General features: G+C 44.5%; 2 protein-coding genes across 2 annotated transcripts; both read left to right on the forward strand.

Moving 5' to 3' along the window:
• Nucleotides 1-15,522: 15,522 nt before the first annotated feature.
• CBY1 (chibby 1, beta catenin antagonist) lies at nucleotides 15,523-17,658 on the forward strand. The gene is made up of 4 exons (XM_062491339.1): nucleotides 15,523-15,767; nucleotides 16,447-16,552; nucleotides 16,637-16,752; nucleotides 17,578-17,658. Exons 1-4 carry the CDS (start codon nucleotides 15,690-15,692, stop codon nucleotides 17,656-17,658), a joined length of 381 nt encoding a protein of 126 aa, XP_062347323.1. The 5' UTR covers nucleotides 15,523-15,689.
• Nucleotides 17,659-18,301: 643 nt separating this feature from the next.
• On the forward strand, nucleotides 18,302-20,159 carry TOMM22 (translocase of outer mitochondrial membrane 22). The gene is made up of 4 exons (XM_062491340.1): nucleotides 18,302-18,424; nucleotides 18,524-18,642; nucleotides 18,941-19,058; nucleotides 19,437-20,159. Exons 1-4 carry the CDS (start codon nucleotides 18,314-18,316, stop codon nucleotides 19,509-19,511), a joined length of 423 nt encoding a protein of 140 aa, XP_062347324.1. The 5' UTR covers nucleotides 18,302-18,313; the 3' UTR covers nucleotides 19,512-20,159.
• Nucleotides 20,160-20,295: the final 136 nt, after the last annotated feature.

The following is a 20,295-nucleotide window of genomic DNA, read 5'->3' on the forward strand; positions in this document are numbered from 1 at the left end:
TTTTGTTTTCTGTCTCTGGTCAGAACTAAGATGAACCACAAAAGCTCGGTGCATACAGTGGGTCTCAGGGCAGGACTGGCAAAATATCAGACCAGCCAAGCTTTGTAATCCAGACTGAAGTAACAGGAGAACTCTATTATTAAAATGGAATTACTGGAAGGAGTAGATATGGTACTGGGAGACTGAGTTATGTCTCTATCACAGTCTTGAGATCCTTAGGCTAAACCATGACAAAAGTACTCAATACTACAGTACTGGGAGTGATCCTGCATTAAAAGACAGAGATTTTGCTACCTCTAATTTATTTTGAGTTAATCACTAAAGATATGATATAGAATTAGATATCTCCTTTCTGTGTCTATCAAGATGTCCTGTCCAGACCATGGTTCAGCATTGCAGCTATGGAGGAAGTGATGAATTAGAGGGCCATGCCCATTGATATTAAAGAGATATCAGGTCAAGTCAGGAACACGACAGATTGTATGTGACTGGAAAAGCAGATAACAGTAATATCAAAACATGAGGAATGGGTATTTTCTAAATGAGAAATAAATTATCTGTGTGCCAACTGCACAAATACAGTTAGTCATAGCAGTCCAAGCACTACAAGATTCACTATTTTTATACGTGATTGTGAAATTAGAAATTGTTTATACATATAATTAAGGTTGACATGATAAAGTAAAATAAAATTTAAAGAAACTGGAGGAAAAAAGGCCACTTTCAAACTTTGCAAAACCTAAAGTGAGTTAGAGGATTTATGGAGACACGCATCAGTACATCACATGTGATCTATCAAAAAGACAAAGGAGATAACAAAATCTGTCCATTTTGAGAATGCACAAGGAATTTTTTATTTAAGATAAAAAACCAAACTAGTATAGAGAACAATAGGACTGAAAGAGACATCAAGAGATTATCTCAAAGCAGAGTCAGATGTTCTTTTGGCTGGGGAGGCTGCGGATTTTCTTCTGTCTTTTGAGAAAGAACTAGACAATTTCAGTGCTTGCCTATCCTTGCCATTACCTTTGTTGTCTACTCTTCACTATGTCATGTAATTTTATCTGTAAAATATAGTCAATATTTGAGCTAACTTCTACTTTTAAAAGTTCAGGTAACTGAGACTCTAATTCTTGCATGCTTTTTTTCTACCCCAAAAGAAAAAAAAAAAGCCAGCATAAGCAGTTCTAAAAAACCACCCAAACATGATGGATTATGTGTGCAGTTTGCTCTTACCTGCTCATGGGCTTTGGGGCTGAAACATGCAGCACTGGAGTACAATATTGCCACTCTCAGTAATTTGCCATAAGCTTTGTACTGAATGTGCAAGGCCTCGGGACTGAGCTTTGTCAAGTTTACTTTGTTTGAACTTCTCTGGATCCTTCTGTATCTTTTCCTGGTTAGCTGTGACAGCAGTTTCTATAATTAACCAGTCTGTGGCTAATTTGTTTTACTTCTGTATATCTGTGTGTGGTACAACCATCATTTTATATAAATAAAGTAACAAACAGTTATTCTGTGTAGAAAAAGAGATTTACGACTAGCACAATGATGCAGTGCAGGGAAATGCAGGCATGGAGCAATAGCAGAAGCCTCGAGAAGTGGGAGCAGGAGAATTGCTGAAGAATACAGGAATATAAAGGTAGCAGACAAGATATGGGCTTGGCATAGCTGGCCTGTTTGCTGTGAACAATTCACCAGTTATCTGTCAAAGAAAAGCTGACCTGGAACTGGATTTAGAGGTAACAAAGGGAAAAAAAAAAAGTAACATTCCTAATAGGCAATACATACCATAAAATCAGATGTAATGTGGTGCTGCCAGGTATAGGTGCAGCAATGTTGGAACCCTGCCAGGATCACCTTGCCATTCCTTTTCCAGCTCCAGTGTTCCTAGAGCTCTAGGCTCTTTGACTCTCTCAACCCTAAACCTAACCCTAACCACTATCCTAACCCTTTGGGCACATTTCTAACCTATGCTAATAGATATTATTTAAAAAATATATTTTTAAAGCAGGTTTTTAATTGTTAAGGTTTCTTTCTGCTTGAGCAACTGGTAAAGGCTGCAGTTTATCAGTCCCTACACACACACACACAAAAAAATCTATATTTTAATCACTATTGAAAAAAAAACCGAAATGCAGTTGGTAAAATATATTACTGTGAATCATTAAATGTATACTTTGGGAAGTGCATGTCTTTTTTTAAACTGTGAGAGCTTTCTAAACAGCTGTTGCAAATTCCAAAATAACTGCTCTTGACTAACTCCACATGCATAGATTTTTGTTGTGGAATAAGTGCACCTTGTTCTACTTCAGCTTAATATTAACTTTATGATAAACAGAAGTAACAGATTAATTATGAAATAAGACTGCCCACATACGTAACTAAGTGGGAGTAGTCATTGCAATTGCATATATCTTTGTTCATTTGAATTATATCCAAGATCAGATAAAAGTAGGATGAAGAAAGCAATAATAAAATTTGACATGAAACTGTTATCAGTCTTCAGATTTGGTGACAATGCTCTGACAAGCTTGCATTTGAATCAAAGCTCAGTCACAGCCCTGGTTAAAGTCCACGGGTGAATATCTTCATTCCACTAAGTAAACAGAAGAATTGACTAAACAATCCTCTGCTCACAGATTAAATGGAAAACCATTCCCCAAGGGAATGAAATGCATCACATGGCCAGTCCCTGCCATCAGGGGCCTGATCAGAGTAGAAAGCATGGCCAGGCTCCTACACTGACCTAACTGATGCCCCATATTCCAGCTCTCAGAGTGAGCCTGAGCTTAGCTTTAACCCAGCAAGGCATTATGATTTGCTTTTCTCCTATTTGTATTCCCTCTGGTGTTTATCTGAACAGTAAAAAAGGAAAGATGGAATCAGGGCAGCTGGGAGATGAGGGAGAACAATGAGGAAAGACTTCCTCTGCACGGTGTTGGATCAGTTTTGCCATTTGGTGGAGTGTCACCGTTCCTGTAGACAGACGGGCTTCTCTGGGACTGAATGCAAATACAAGGGGTAGAATTGTCCTGACAGCAGCTGTTGGTGCATAATAAAAAATGAGAGAGAGGCATAAAGGATTTGTTGCAAGAAGCTGAGTCAGAAAACTTGATTTAAATGCAATAACACCCAAGAAAGGAAGTTAAAACAAGAAAATGTTTCAATGCTGCAGAACATACACACACAATGCTGTTGTGTGTGTTCTTCACAAAGACATTCTGACTCCTAATGCAAAGTTGGAAGTACTGCAAATACTGTCTTAACTGTTATGGCCAAAAGAGTCAATGCTTCTTTAACTTATGCACACACTAGCACTGAAAATCAGCCTGCAAAAGACGTGAAGCAAAGCAGCTTTATGTACCAAACATAGGACATCAGGGTTTTCAGTGTTACAGCCGAAAAAAGGATAGTTCATTGAATGTCTTTTTCTCTCCTTTAATGCATTCCAGCTCCAAGAAGCTGAGTGCTTCTATTGTCAAGTAGGGTGAATAATGACTTTGAGTACACTGCTCTGTTGTGTACTAGGAAAACTTTTTCATTAGCATGATTTGGAAAGAAGAATGTATTTAAATTTCTAAGTCATGGCTGATTTCACTGGTCACATCAAAAAGTTATATATTACAGGAACAACATTTTTAGATTTGCATTTGGAGGAAATTCAGCACTGGTATTTGAGATATTTCTTCATTCTAAAAAAACCCACCAAATTTTGAAGAGCCTCTCCTTGAAAACACTAATAAATTTAACAGTCTTTCCACGTTCCTTATCAGTTTGGAAAAGCTCGGGTTTTCTAGCTTAGAACAGAACATGCTCTTCCTTTGGCCAGTTTTCTACTCTTGGCTTTGCCTGCTGCTTACAATTGAGTTTGTATGTAAACCACAGATAAAAACTCCAGTCTTGCTCCATTTGTATTCCATATGTTTGCCAGGCTATTGGCCACAAGAGATCATAAGCAGTTTGTTTTTCAAGCCTTAAAACTTGGATAGGCATTGAGTGCATCATCAGACAGTTATTTTTACATTATAATATTTACATTTTTTTATTTTACATAATTTTTACATAATAATATTTAAAGGTCTCAGGAATTATAATTGGCTTTAAAATACTGTTTCCTTGATTTTGCTACAATAGAGCCTTAATTTTCAGTAATGGTCCGGCTAATAATTTTCTTCAGTCTCAAACTTTTATTAAATTTCAGAGATTCATTAGCCTGATTATTCTTTTTTAATCCATCATTCTCCTTTCCTTAGATTACCATGGTTTCTTTACCAGCCTTGCTGGAAGTGAGTTCTTTATTAAACACTTCTCTGTCTACGTCTGAGAAAAAAAAAAAGCTGTTAATATCTCCTTCTCATGTTTTTGCTGAGTTGGTGATTATAAATGACATATCTGTGTTTCTGAAACTCAGTGCAGGTGCACAACTCCTACTCAATAACAACTCCCACTGGGGTTCAGTATGCCTCAGTACTTTCTGCTGCAGTGTTTCTTCCTATTTTGTCTGTCCTCCACTATTGTTCTTCCACTGGATTACTGAGGCAGCAATTCCTGTTTTAACAGTCAGGCAGTCCAAGACAGAGGAATAGGTCACAGTTTCTGAGACCAGAGTTCATACATGATCTCTGTTCTTATGGCAATGAGCATCAAACAAGAAGGAAGTCATGAGACACTCAAATATTTGATTTCAAAATTGTATTCAGCATTGAACTGCAGCCATGAGATGTTCCTAACTGACCAGGCACAGTTTCCCAGCCTCAGCTATCACATGCTGCTAATGCAGCAAAAGCAAACTGGAGATACGAAGCTAAGAGAACTACAACCATCTTTCATCCCAGGCATTTGCTGGAAATGACTGAGTGGTCCTGAAGAATGTTTTCTAAAGTAAAAGCCCCTGCAGATCAGCTCAGGATTTTGAATTGTCTGGGTGAAGGACATTGCTGGGTGTCGCTTCCCAGGAGGAGGAATTCAAGTATATTTGAAAGGATAGAGGACCTGCTTTCAAAGCAAGGAGTAATGTCCTCTCACCCATTCTTCTCAGGAAGACAAAAGGGTTTAAGTGGTGATGGGTAGGGACCTTACTGACTTATGGGCAGAATCTGTGAGAAAAACTGACAAAAAAGCAACACTAAAATGTGCAAAGCAATCCCACTTCCACACTGCCTTTACATGAGCAAATGCCCTTGAGAATTTTTTTTTTTTTTATTACAGGGTGCATATGGGTGCCACAAAACCAGCTATGTCAGCAGGAGAGAGGAAAATTAACTCAGTCTATGACATCATGTCCTATCCTTCTCCAAACACTGCATCACCTCCCTAGGATAAGGTGCTATTTTTAGTCCTCTAGTTTCAAACATATGTTGAGACTGCTTCCAAGTGTTTCTTTCTTATCCTTTTCAAGCTCTGCACCTTGGGTGTGGAGGTCTGAAATACTAAATATTTAGCAGTCCAGATTACCTACGCTTAGCACATGTCTGAATCCAAAACCTAAGGAAGCTGTTTGCGTTACTTAGGCACGCAAAGGAACACACACACACCCAAAAGCAGCTTTGATGGGTTCCAGCTGTCTGGGATTGACAAACATATACACATCTGTGTATAAACACTCCCCTGATTCACATATGGGGAACACCTATTGTGGCATAGTAATGACCTTCACAACAACAAGCCTGAAAATTCTTAGTAAAACAAATAGTGTTGAACCTTTTCTTCCCCCTTATATACCTGGAGAAGTCACTGGCTTATATTTTAATTGTTTGGACTTAGAAGATTTTCTTGTTTGATGACGATGGTACTTGCTAGAAGCTTGTCCATGTCTCAGTTCCTTCAAGAGAAATGAAGGGCAGAAAAAATGTCAGTAATTTATGATATTGTTAAGAATAATGCCTTCATTCTCATGCATTCCCTTTAAAAAGCCTGGCCCGTCCCCAAACGAAACATAAGCTGTCTCTGGGGCAAAATACAGCAGCACTAGTGCTAGCAGCACCACGCTGCACTCATGGGAGAAGGATTAAAAGCATCCTCTCCTGTTGAAATGGCAGGAGAAATTTCAGGGTCATAGAAGGCAATTGTAGCCTTGCAAAAGGCCTATGATATCAGGGAATGTCCTTATCTAGTAAAAATAAACCGATGGAATTATTCCATAAAGCTGTCTCCAACAGAAACTATTTGGGATGTTTCTTCCTTCAGGATTTATTGACTCCATAAACTGCTTTCACAAAATTAATAAATCACAACACACTTGTGTGTTTCAGTCTGCCAGCCTGGAGAGAAAAAGATGCTAGCATCACATGGTTATTTTATTTTTCTAAGTCAATTTTGTAAACAAGCTAATATCTCCCAAATTCCACTCCCTGCATAATTCCTTAGTGAAATATGTTTCCCCCTTGCCACTCCACGGTGACAAAGCAACACCGTTTAAAGGACTTTTTCTAACATGCTGTATTGGCAATGCCCTGCCTGTGGCAGGAAGAAAGTGGTGGGCAGCACAGCAGTATCACTGGGATGTTACTTAAACATAAGCAAAGGCAGGAGTTCAAAAAAATAAAAAATTACCTAGGTTCCATCATCATTGCTGTAGTAGTGACTATCAAAAGAAAAAATAAACCTAACTCTATTCAATTTGGTCAAGAGAAGCCAAAGATTTTGCTTCCACTTGTTGACACACATGTGGCAGCACAAACTTTCATTACAAAAATATGTAGAGATCAGCAAGTTGAAAACTGAGTAAACTGTGTTATGCTGAGAGGAGCATTGGCAGCATGAGTAAATATAAAAGAAAATGTTTAGTATACCTAATTTCAAAATTTAAGGAGAATAGCTTGCTCTCCTGCCAGCTTGTTTTCAAGAGCTCTGGATTTTAACAGAGCAGACAGATTTGTGTCTGATCATCTGTTTCTTCTCACTCCACCTCCCCTCCCTGCTTCAATGTACAGTACAGGAAAATTCACCAAGTGTATAACAATATAGATATTGTTCTTAACTTCAATTTAAGAGCAATATAATTCAGTTTAGTTCTGAAGCATTTGTAGTGAAATAAGTGTTTGACTCTATCAACACCAGCTTTGAAGATCCTCACAGGCTTCTGTATCTGGTTCAGTGTTCCTAGCCTCTGATTCAATGAAGCCTGTGTGCATTTACCACTACCATTCCTTCCACTGTTCATACTTTCTTCCATGCTGCTTTGCCCAAATATCCTTCCCTTGCTTTTTTTTCCTTCTCCCTTACTCTATTTGCTCCCTGTGCTTAGAGCTTTTCCCTTTTTTGTGTGACAAATAAGCATTTTTCCTTTCTCCTAAAACACTGACAAAAATCATGTTCAAAATTCCCTTTATTTTCTGTCAGACATTTCAAAGTAATTTGCTATTCTCTATGCAGATACAGTAATCATGCTGTTGCATTATACTCCATCATCCAGGTTATTCAGGTCTCAAGATATCAAACCAGGAATTAAATTAGGGGCACATAATTAAACAGTAAAATTTTAGTGGTGGGCACCTGCACTTCCCATTGACTGCAAAATAAATGCTTATTATGGAACATTTTTCAAAGTGTCACTACTTGCTTTGGATACTGCAATTCCCATTTTTTACTGGCAGATTATCCTTTTTTGCAGCCCACTGCACACTGGCTCACCTGTCCCAATTTTGATTACAAGCTTTCCCGTGTTCTACACCAGGCTTGACATCCCGACATGATCCCTGGCAACAAGTTATCACTACCAGTTGTTTAATCTTGGAACTGAAGTAGCACATTACTTCAACTGCAAATGAATGAGTGAATTGTGAGAACAGCCTGTCTGCTGACCCATGAAAACAATTTCCCTTTCTTTCAGAGTGACAAGATTTAAATCTTCAGAGACTCAGATTTTCATTTGCTTTTATTTCCAACAGGAATCAAATTACACAGATATGTGAGCTGGGAACCAGTTTCTAAATATGACATGCCTTCCCTCCCATGAAAAAGATGAGATTCTTTACAATATTTAAGCACGTGGTGCATAAGTCAAAGTTGAGTATAATTTGCCCTGTACCACATTCTTCCCTTACCTCTTTTCTCAAGGAAGTGTCTGCTGTATCTTGGATCTTGGCTAGCAAGTACAATATAGGCAGTGAGCGTTGCCTGGGGAATGATGAGCTGCAATAAATAAGAATCCCTGAACAGCAGAGGAAGTGCAAAAGGTGCTTGTGGGCATGTGTTTGAAATTAGGCTGATAGAACATCTGCCTAAATGACTTGAAGAAAGTCTTTCTGAATGGTTACAGGACAACTCCTGTTTCATGTCATCTGACAAATTGATTAAAAATAAAAAATCCAAAAATCCAACAAACCCAAACCAACAAACTTTTCAGTTATAGTAACAAGATGAAGAGTGTTGAGGAGCACATTCAGTGCAGGCAGCTCGGCATGCAGCTGCAGTGTCAGCCACAGGTTGGGCTCTGGGTGGTGAGAGCCCCAGGCAAGAGGCCAGGAACTGGCACTGACCCTTTGCACAACAGAGGGCACAGGACCTGTGGCACAGCCAGGTGACTGGATGCTGAGACACAGCAGGAGCTGAGGACTCAGCAGGAAGAGCCAGGATTTTGTCACTCACAGGTTGGGAGGGTATAAAAAGTCAGGGCTTTCTTTGGGGTCCCTTCTCAGAGGCACCCAGATCGAGCTGCTATTTTTTTATTGCACCATGGTTAAATTATTTTAAGGATCCAGATGTCTGAGACTCTGCTAAGGGAAATCCTGGCTTGAGGCAATAGGGAAACTTGGTCTGACTGTGGGAGTGTGGGGGGGTATAGGGAGTCAAGTGAGGCACCCACTGGGTCACTGGAGCTACTGACTGAGAAAGGGCTTCATTCCCAGTGTGACTGACAGAGTGGCTTCTGGATGGTCTGACAAGGAAAGTTTCCTTAAGAGCAATGAATACTTTTAATGAAAGCCTGAGCTTCTGTGACACATCTACTTGCTGGCCACATGTATTTGCAAATATATTTATATCCTGCATTCCTACCAGTCTTCTCTGAACTTCTTGTCATCTTGAGGGAATCTGGGGAAGGAAAGCAGAATGAAAAGCACAGTTACTAAGTTTAGAATCCAAGACTTAGTTTATGTTTTATTTTCAGTTTATGCAGAGAGAAAGCACCCTCCATTATGGCTCATTTTGCTTGGGCATTTAATGCAAATTCAAAATGAATACTTTCAGGGTTCGCTTTCCCTTGTGGACCAAGGAGTTTTACACTTGACACTGTGCAGGTACTTGTATGACAGCTGTTGACCTACCAAGATCACTTTCTGCCTGGTCCTAATATGTCTCATATTTGCATCTCTTGCTACCCCAGGGAACAACACAGAATTAGGACAGGACAGGGAACAAAAACCAACCAGATCTACCATCTATTGCTGTAAATACTACTGGCCTTTACAGGTCTCATAGGAATGGGTTCTAAATTGGCATCCTGGAGTAGTGCAGGCCATTGGTGAGCTGTCATCTGCATTCCTGAAAAGCCTGAAAAGCAATGTCATCTGCATATGAGCTGGCAGCAGATAGCCAAAAGGACTTTCTGGGCCAAACAGTCCATTGTCATGTTGTTGCAGACTCCACATCATCTAAAGACCAGGTTACTTCCAATTTTTGCATTTGATAGGAGGCCATCCACAGGCATACCTTCCTAACACAAAAAAATTAGTGTAAAGTAAGACCTATAGATCAAGGCATCCTGGGGGGAAAAGACAACCCAGTTGGATACAAAAATTCTTACTTTGATTAGCAGGGTCTAGGGAGAATGCTTACCTCAATGTTCTTATGACTCTCTCTTTGGCGACAGAAGTTTGTTCATCTTGAATTTTTCTGATTCCAGCTGGGAATAGTCTCGGTCAGTGTAGCTTTTGGGAAATGATAGTGTGCCTAAGTGAAGGTATAGAAGGAATGGTGAAAGAATATGGAAGAGGAAAGAATACTTAACACTTGTCTCCCACCTTCATAGCATGCTATATACACTGAGCTTCATGGAATCTCATGCTGCAGTTCATGATACACAAGTGTGCTTGTTTTGTACAGGCAAAGCACAGCTGATGCTCTTGTGAGGCCTAAGATGAAATCACCTTGGAAGGGAATTTAGAATGCAGGCCCTGTTTGCTCTCCCTTATAAACAGCTCAGCAGCACAGTCCAAAGGCCAAACATCTCGTCTCCAGCAGCTGCCCGTGGTGAAGAGTTACAACAGCACCAAACACCAACCCATATAGAGAGATGCTTGAGACCCTTTCCCTGATATTCCCTTTCCCTGAATCTGCTCATCAGGAATGTACAGACTGGAAGCTTAAATTTCATCCTTTCCTGGAAAGGACATCTTAAGTGAGCCATGGAAATGGATAACTATGAAAGCAAGAGACAAGGAAAAGGATGAAATACAGATGTGGAAGCAAGCAAACAGCAGCCAGGTAATAGGAACAAAGTGAAATAAAGCTTAACACAAACTTTCACTGCAATGTGGGCTGCTCATGTTCTCTGAATCTTTGGTCTCCTAGTCTCTAAGGACAGCCACGTGGCAAACTGTGTCAGGAAACAATGGATTCTCTCCAGAGCATGCAAGTGGCTCAACAGCCTGCATATTTATGTAAAGCCTTTCAAGTGAACAGTGTGGCCAGAATGGTGAGCATTGATTGGTAAATGTCCTCAGAGGCCTGGGTACTTTACATTTTCCATGCATGGCTTCATTTACACTTTTTCTGCTTCTTAGAGCAGAGGGTACATGTTTTCCATGTTAGCACATATTAGAGAGACCAAAGTACACAAATATAAAAATGTTGTATGCATGAACTCAGGGAAGGAGGGCAGGAACTGAGTTTGAAAGACAAGGGGTAACTCAGTTTGCAACTGAGGGTAACTTACCGCTTGCAAGAGTTGCATTTCCTGACAGGAGCAAAATTGTTCTCACCTATCATCCATTCTGAAATTGCATTGCAAAGCTGTGTCTTGGACTCATCAGTACTGAAACATAACCATGGGAAATAAGCACAGAAGCAGATACACAAGGCTTGACTCAGCAGTGAAGAGAAAAATAAATAGGTTTTAAGGAAAAAAGAATGACAACTCTACATACTTTTTAGTCAAGAGTTCATGTACACAGTGGTCTTTTGAATAACAAAGTCTACATTTCAGCCAAAGTAATGACTGCAGCTTTGAAAAGCCAGTAGGGAAGAAGTATGTGATTTGGTGAAAAAATAAGGATAAAAACATTTCTCCTTCCTCCTTTCTTTATTGGTCTGGTTAGCAAAATAGAACAACCAGAAAGAGTGTTAGTGCAAATATTTAGAACTTTTAAGACACTTTAAAAGCCAGCTGTGAAAAGCAAAAGGGAATTAAGAACCACTGAATAAGTAACTAAAAGAGAGAAGGCAGAGGCAAAGTAGGTGAAGGTGTATTTGTTGGGTGATGGAGGGCACACATGAGGGATGAGAACTATAACCCATGCTTTACTGCATTTTATTATTTTTTTAGGTTACTAAGATCCTTCCAGAAGACAGAGGCGTGAAGTTTCCTGGCTATCAGTCAGCTATTCAATGAAGGGTACCACCTGCGACAGACACTCCATTATCTCCAAATGTCATGGCATCCATGATAGCTGGATATTAGGATACTTACATTAATTAATTAATTAATTAATAGATGCCTGCACAGTACTCTGAAAATCTCAATTTATAGGATAAGTATTACATTCAGATTAGTCCTGTGCAGATAGGTTTCTCCACTTCACTCTCCTTTTTTTCTTTGCCTAGCTATAAGCACTGGAACGAGGGCCTCCTGGTGGTAGAATCTGTGACAGCCAAGCAGGAGAAAAGCACATTTCTTTACAAAGCACGGCTATTTTTATATCCCTTCAGTTAGCTATAGTGAAATAAAGAAACAGAGAGAGAAAAAGAAGTGTCGGCTTTGTCAACAAAAAATATTTTTTGGTATTTAATGTCTAGGATTCTAAAAGAAGGGACATCATTAACTGCACAGCACTGAAGCAACAAGAATTACCTCACTGATGAAAAATTTAATTGGGCAGAGAATTAATTTCAATATGCTAAAAAAGCTTTTATTTATAGGTTTTAAACTCAGTCTCATTTAGCCCACTAGGTGTTACCAATAGGTAAGGCTTTATAAAGCCTTACCTGTTGGTAACAACCAGGCAATGTAGCAACTTCCAATACAATAACTAAAATAAGTACTCTTTTTTTATGTCAGACTAAGCCTAGAGTAAGTCTTCTGAATTTACCAGTCAATGGGGTTTCCCTGCAATTATTGATATAACAGAGGACAATAATAATCCCACAGCATAGATGAAAAAAAAGCAAGAGAAACACTATGGAGTTAAAAGCAGCTCTGAGAACATCTAAGATATAGATTCTCTATAACTTTTGAGCCAAAAAGAGTTGAAGAAGATGTTCCAAATCAGGCAATCGAGAACAGCTTGGGTCTATTCCAAAATTTCCACACTGCCATGTGCTACAGCCCTATCTTCATCCTGTCAATCTCTCAGCCTTCCACCAGTGTTCTCTCAAATATGTCTTCCTGGGAACATAGGGCAGCTTCCTTACACGGTGACTGTAACATACAGGTTCTTCACCATTTAATGGGCTTTTGCAGTTCCTAAGTGATCTCTGTAGTTACTGTCTTGGGAGAAAGAGCATGTGCTAGGTGTTCTTTTCCCCACAGAGTGACAGGAACAGAAGGATGCACACTACTACACCATAATGCTTCTAACACAGCTGAAAATTGCATGTCAAACTATATATAAATACATATATATGTGTTTGCAATGTACTGAGAGACAATGCTAGAAACAGCAACAGTCGGTTCTTGTCTCGGTATCTACCTGATGTAGGTGGAGAAACAATGATGAAAAGTTGCTTCCAAAAGGTTGGTGCCTGGGAGGTTGGTGCAGTGAGGAAATTCCACCATTTTTCAAGGAAATGGAGTCTGGCGAGAAATGAAATTTCGTCAAACCATGCAGAAGAAGACAGATTCCTGAAGCAAATCACAGCAGAAATCAAAATACTGAACCTCCTTCCCTTAGTCTCCAGTGGAAGCTTTCTGACCTCCTGTTGACAAGCCCTACCAGCCATGAGACCATTCACACAGGCATTATCTATCGTGGGCACAGCAACCAGGCACAGAAGGAAGCATTCACCTCACATGCCAAGGCAGTGGGGATGGGCTGCCTGGCTTTTTCCAAGTCTCTGCTCCACAGAAAGAGGCAGTAAGAGAATCACTCTGAGACCCCAGATGCATGAGGCAGTTTAGTTTTACAATAATTACAGTGCATTTCTAGAATACTCATCCTGCTCAGCGCAAGGAGAGCTCAGGAAACAGCTGTGCTGAAATACACAGGTTTCTTCTAGGAAGGAGAACATCACTGAAAAAAAGACCCCAACCAAACTGAGCTCAGTCCATCAGTATCCTGTATGGTCTTTGGCTCTTAGAAGCAACCAGGTGAGCTGCCTTTATTTTCTCATTTCATAATTGTAATTTTACATGCTGTCAGCTTTTTTTCCAAAGTTCTTACCCTCATTTATCTGGACCTTCCTTTCTTCTTTCCTACCCAATATAATCACACACATATGGATATTAAGTGGTGATAGAAGCCACAACTACTTCACAATGACCTTGCTCTGAACAGTGAGTTATATATTCTACTTTTAAGTAGAATTATAATCACTTCTCCTATTGCAAAAATCACTGCTTTTCAGTGCACACTCTCGTATACTGGGTCAGAAGGCAACTGTTTTTATAGCATGTGTCCTGCAAGAACCAGGTATTGGTTAACTGAACTACCAAAAGATACTGCAGCACTAGAGATTTTTCCTGTCTCAAGTCATCGGGTTTAACTCTGCTATTTTTGCAATTCTCATTCCAAGCAAGCAATTTTCTGGTTCACTTAAGGCAGGGTGCCAATTAAGCACTCTGGGAATGAAAGACTGTTAGATAACTTTTTTTTTTTTCCTGGAGTACTAATAAATGTACAAACCAAGTCAAAATGTTGGTGATTCTCTTCTTTTCTCCTCATTTTATCTGCCTGCCCTTGTTTGTTTTTTTTCCCCTTGTCTTTACTGCTCCCTTTTAACTGAAGTCAGCATCTTACTATCTCATCAATCCAAAATTTCTCAGGAAAGCCCCAGTAAGTCCTCAACTAAGCTTTTTTTTAACAATGAAGCAAGTAACTTCAGATAACTATTCTAACATACTGGAGAATTATTTTATAGTTTGGGACATTTTGCCTCTGTAACATAAAAAGTATTGGTGATACGTGTTACATACCCATGCCACTCATTCAAAATATCCACTGCCACCTCCCATGGAATAAAAGTAACACAATGAATCTAAATTTATTCCGTCATGTGCTGAAAGGGAGGACTTTGCAACGCGCACAGGAAATCGGGATGCTGGGACTGCTTCAAAGGAAGGCGTGTGAGGAGCTGCTGCAGTGGAGCCACCGTCCCCGGAGGTGTTTGAGAAAAGACTGGACATGGCACTAAGTGTCACGGTTACGTTCACATGGTGGTGCTCGGTCCAAGACAGGACTCGATGATCTCAGAGATCTTTTCCAATCTAGCCGATTCTGTACGATTCTTCCCTCTCCAGCTCCTCACCCATCATCCCTGAACACATGCAGTTCAGGATGCCAGATCTCCTCCACTTCTTCTCCCACGCTCCCAACCAAGTAGGGGTTCTCTGCTTCATGGCGTTTGGTTATTTATCTGAAAAAATAAACAAACGCCACCAAAAACAATTTTAACAACTCTTCCAGGCGATTCGAGCATTTTAGGGAAGGTGAGAAGGAAAGCGCGGCGAGCACGGTACCCGTTTGACGCAGCCCGCCCATGAGCAGAGCCCGACCCCGAATCTCGCTGCCCGGCACTCCGCCCCCGTCCCCCTCCAGGACAGGAGGCGGAGCCGAGCGGATCCCATCGCCAGGGAAACGCGGAGGCCGCAAACCGCTCCCGGGACACGCGGCGGATCCCACCGGCGGCGGACGGCGAGCGCCGGGAGCGGGCGCGGCCCGACGGAAAGGTGCGGGCCCCCCCCCCCCAGGAATTAAGGCGAAGCTCGATGGAACAGCCCGGCCCAACCGCCCTCGCACCGCGGGGCTGACCCTACCACTGCGGCGCGGGGGGGATGGGGGGCATTCTTCATCAGCTCCGCTCTTGCCCAGCCCGCTGCTTTCGCCAGCGAGATGCCGGGAGGGAAAACAGAACAAAGGAGCATCCCGGTGGTGGCCCGTGCGGTGAATAACGCCCCGCGGGGCTCCCCTTCCAGCTTCTTGGCGTGCCCATAGCGTGGTACGGCCCGTGCTCTTCCCCATCCCCGAGGCCGCGGGGCGCTGGGGGTGGGGGGTACGGGCCGGGAGGGCGGAGAGGAGGGGGTGACACCTCGCACAGTCCGTCCTGTCACCCGCCCGGCTCGGTCACGTGCGGCGGAGGTGCGAGGGACGTGCCCGTTGAAGGCCGGTGCTGCCTGGTGGCAGTGGCGGGGAGGCAGCCGGGACTCCCCCCTCTCCCCTCCCCAAATCGCCATCCTGGCCTGAGAGCTGGAGGGCTTCGCCTGGGGAGAACAGCCGCCCTGTCACATCACTGCTCTCGGCCCGCAGCCTCAGACCCGTTGTGTCTGTCCTGCTCCTCCAGGAGCCCGCCGTAGGCCTGGCCAGCAGAGTGCGATGCCTCTCTTTGGGAACTCCTTCAGCCCGAAGAAGACCCCCCCCAGGAAATGGGCTTCGCTGTCCAACCTGCACCTGGTGAGTCTCAGCACCTCTGGTTTGCTGCAGGAGCGCTGCCTTGGTGGCAGAGATGGGTGGCTCCTGCTGTGAGTGCCATAATCCTTACAAGAGCTCCCAGCTGCTTCTGGGGCAGGAAAAAGTTCTTCACCCAGAGGGTGATTGGAAAACAGACTTCCCAGGGCAGTGGTCACAGCACCAAGCCTGGCAGTTCAGGAAGTGTTTGGACATTCCTCTCAGGCACATGGTGCAGCCCTTGGGGATGGTCCTTTGCAGGGCCAGGAGTTGGACTCAGTGATCCTTGTGGTTTCTTTCCAACTCAGTATATTCTATAATTTCAACTGTGCTGCTTTCTTCCTGCAGTGCAGCACCATTCCTGATCATTGGTGACTATACATGAAGCTACAAATGGAATAGCTCAGGGAAGAATCATCATCACCCCACCTGCAGTCCAGAACTGTGTCACTGAAAACTTCTCACCAGTGGTCTTCAAGTGTAGGGTAGATGAGTGGGTGGTAGAAGGTGCAGGGATGGCAGTGAGAGGAGTCAGTCCTCTACTGCAGCAATACATGACCAAAGTAGGGTTCCAGGCTCCAGGGCCATTTGGACCAGCATCTTCCACTGGAATGCCAGTCACTAAGAAATGGGAGAGCAGAGGGTGGCTCTGGAATTCTGTGAAACTCTGATCTTCTCCCTGCAGCTGGATAGATCTACCCGTGAAGTTGAGCTGGGCCTGGAATATGGCACCCCCACAATGCACCTTGCTGGCCAGAGCCTGAAGTTTGAAAATGGTCACTGGGTCTCAGGTAGAGTACAGCTCAGCTTGCTGTGGTCTGAAGTAGCCACAGTTGGCTGATAATCTGTATTTTGACCTCATTCCTTCCTCTAAGAATCAGGAAGCTTCCTGGGGGATCGCAGGGAACTGCAGCGCTTGCGCAAACGAAACCAGCAGCTAGAGGAAGAAAACAACCTACTTCGGCTGAAAGTGGACATTCTGCTGGACATGGTGAGCCTTTGCCCAACTCCTGCTTGCCCATAGCACTGGGGATGCCTGAGCAAAGAGTACTGGGTCCCCTGAAGAAGGCTGCTCTCACTGCACCCCTCTTTTTGCTTTACCTTGCCACGCAACATAGGTGTAATGGCAGTAATGGCTGAGGGAGTAAAGCCTGATCCCCTCTGAAAAGAGGGGAAGGTTCCCCCCTCATCAGAGTTTGTTGTGAACTATTACTGAGGAGAGGGAAGCTCCTGCAAGTACCATATCTCCTGTTTCCCTTTCTGCACAGAATGTGGCATTTTTCTTGCCACTCTGTCGTCTGCCTTAACTGTGAAACTGAGTTACCGCCAGTGTTTCTGGTCACAGAAGATTAAAACTTCTGTCTGCTGTCATGAGGGGTGTGACATACATCCTGTGTGTAAAACTGTGGATGAAAGATTTTCCACTAAATAAACCAAAATTCAACCTTACCCAGAGATCACAGCTTTCATGCTTAAAATCTGGAGAGACATTCAGTGAAATAGAACACACATCTATTCTCAGTTAATTAGTGATTTAGCCTTTATCTCACTCTAAACAAATGCTTTCTTTATCTTCACGTGTTTTAAAACTGGAAAATGGCTTTTGTGGCTGGAACACTTAGCAGAAGTGTTAGCTGCTCTCCAGCTTTTCCAAGTGATCTCAGTGAAGCGTGACATGGCAGCTTCCCCCTTGCCCAACAGGAACAAATTCCCTCCCGCAGGACCTGGCTTGTGGCTGTAAATCTCGGTTGTGCTGTGAAGTTGGAAAGGCCTCATGAGCCTTTAACTCACTCCTGTTGTTTGCTGTGCCTTCCAGCTTTCTGAGACCACTGCCGAGTCCCACCTCATGGAGAAGGAGCTGGAGGAGCTGAAGCAGCATAACCGGAGGAAGAAATGAACAAGAGGTGGCCAGGCTGGTCTTGGCCCACAGGATGCTGGGGCTGGCCTGGGCCTCCCTGCCACGTTGGTACTGCGTGGAGGTACTTTGTTTCACAGGACCACGGGTGCTGAGATGCCTCCAGTGTTGTGTGGTGTCATGGGTTGGTTTAAACCAGCTAATGGCTGGTTTAGCACCGCAGCACTCTTCATTAACACGATTTTCCTCAGAGCACTTTACCTCGATACGTTTCCTCACCGCAGCCCAGCATAGGTACCCTCTGCTCTAAGGCAGCCGGACAACAAGCGGTGGAGAAGATCAGTCTCCATGAGGGCTGCTCCTCGCCCTCTCTGCTTACCGAAGAGCTCTCTGCCCGCTGCCCCTGGGGAGCCCGCGGGTGCTTGTACTGACCTCACCGTCTGACTTGGGGCGAGCAGGATGCTGGAGTTGCTCATTCTGAGCGTTTTGCATATTTTACATAAAACTTTGCAATTAAAACCCGGTTTCTGAGGGTATTTTGTAACGCGTCGCGCTGTGCTGAGGGGGCCGGGGCGGGGGCAGCCGGTGTTCCTCCGGGCCGCCAGGGGTCGCTGCTTCGCCCGGGCTGGGCGCTGGGAGAGCCGCTGCGCTTCCGGCGGCGCTCTGGCCGCCGCTCCTTCCGTCCTGTCTGGTGGCGATGGCGGCCGCGGCGTCCCTGTCCCCTGAGGAGCTGCTGCCCAAGGGCGGCGCGGGCAAGGCCGAGGAGCTGGAGGACGAGCTCGATGAGGAGGAGGAGGACGACGAGGAGGTATCGTGGCAGGCAGCGGGGAAGGCCGGGCGGGGGCGGTGACCCCGCGGGGCGCGCAGGGCCGTGTGGCGCGGCCTGACACGGTGATGCCGCCCGCAGCTGGACGAGACGCTGGCGGAGCGGCTGTGGGGACTCACGGAGATGTTCCCCGAGAGCGTCCGATCGGCGGCTGGGGCTACATTCGACCTGTCCCTGACGGTAGCGCAGAAGATGTACAGGTGAGGGGGCGGCGGGCCGGGCCGGCGCCCCTCGAGCGGGCCCGGCGGACAGAGCGGCGGCGCGGGGCGGCTACGCCGGCTTTCGCGGCGGCTATGGCTGCTGGCAGCGCAGCGCGGGGCCTGCGGGGAGCGGTGGAGCCACGGTGTTTGTTTATGGGCGGCTTGGGCAGGGCGGGGATAAGGAGACGACCCGGAGCTCGGGGTTGGATTTGGAGGCAGGTTTATGATTGAGGCACGTAAGGGAAACGTGGGATTGTGCCTATAAGAACTGATTCCTAGGGTTCTTTCTCCTTGATAGATTCTCTAGGGCAGCTCTGTGGATTGGGACCACCTCCTTCATGATATTGGTTCTTCCTGTCGTCTTTGAAACCGAAAAACTGCAGATGGAGCAACAGCAGCAGCTGCAGCAGCGACAGGTGAGGCAGGAAGGCCAGCCCTCTCTCCCGGCCCTGCAGAGTTAGCTGGGAGTGCCTGCACCTCCCGCTGCTTCGGAAGCCTGGGGAGAAGGGTGCAGTCTGTTGTAGGCTGTGGCCTCACTCATCCCACCAGATTCTCTGGCTGGATGTTCTAATTGGACAGTCTTGCTGATTCCCAGTGTCAGGCTGGCAGCAATCCCTGGCAAGCACACAACCTGGCTTTCACCAGCCAAACTATGCTGTGAGGCACTGACCTTGGCTGTTGCAGAAGGCACAGGACTGGTGCTGCAAAGTGCCACCAGTACCTGTGGGAGGGGGAACAGCATGGCAAGGCGTCGTGTGTTCTTGAAACACCTCAACCAATTGTTTTCTTTCCAGATCCTCCTTGGACCCAACACGGGGCTCTCAGGGGGAATGCCAGGGGCCCTGCCTCCGCTGTCTGGAAAAATCTAATCTGCGGAAGCTGAGTTGGATTCATATCAAGTGGGAAGACCTTGTGATTATGATATATTGAACTGTTGATTTGTTGGGCCAGGGCAATTTTTTTTTTATTTTTGGTTCTCCTTTGGGACATTGACCTGTTCATAACAAGGGAGGGAAGCCCCCCTCTGGACCGGATGATGGCTCCTGTCTGCATCCCCCTCTCCTTTAGAAATCATGAGTATTTCCTTTTATTCAATCACTATGCCATAACCAGTTACATACTTGGACCGGGGGAGCTCCTCTGCCAGCTTCTTGCCCCACAAAACACCCTGGGGCACGGGTCAGGCTTTGAAAAGCAGCAGTCAGACACAACACCTGCTTTCCTGCCTGATTTGGAGCTGAAGGACAGTGGTGGCAGGAAGTGTGACTTTCCCAGCAGAGGAAGGAGGGGTGCCGGTGGCAATCAATACCCCGTGGAAAATACTCTTTGGGAAGATGCATCTGCAGAAACACTTTAGTGCAGCTGTGTGTGTGAGAACTGAGGGAGCAGCAGACCAGGTTTGAGACGATCACATCCACGCAGATTCTCTGCCTCATAAAGTAGAACAGACATCAGCTGCGTATTTTTTTGTATGGAATATTAAATAAATCCAACCTGAGCAGTGTGGTTTTAATAGATGTCCTTGAGGGAGGCTCAGTTCTTTCAGAGCTGCTGGGGGATTTCTGGGTAGGGATCTCTACTTCATGCACAGCCTGGCAGTGCAGAAGGGACCAATGTGGCTTTGTCACCTTCAGAGGGGTGGGGAAGCCTTGC

Source organism: Cinclus cinclus, chromosome 4 (assembly GCF_963662255.1).
Source record: "Cinclus cinclus chromosome 4, bCinCin1.1, whole genome shotgun sequence".
NCBI lineage: Eukaryota > Metazoa > Chordata > Aves > Passeriformes > Cinclidae > Cinclus > Cinclus cinclus.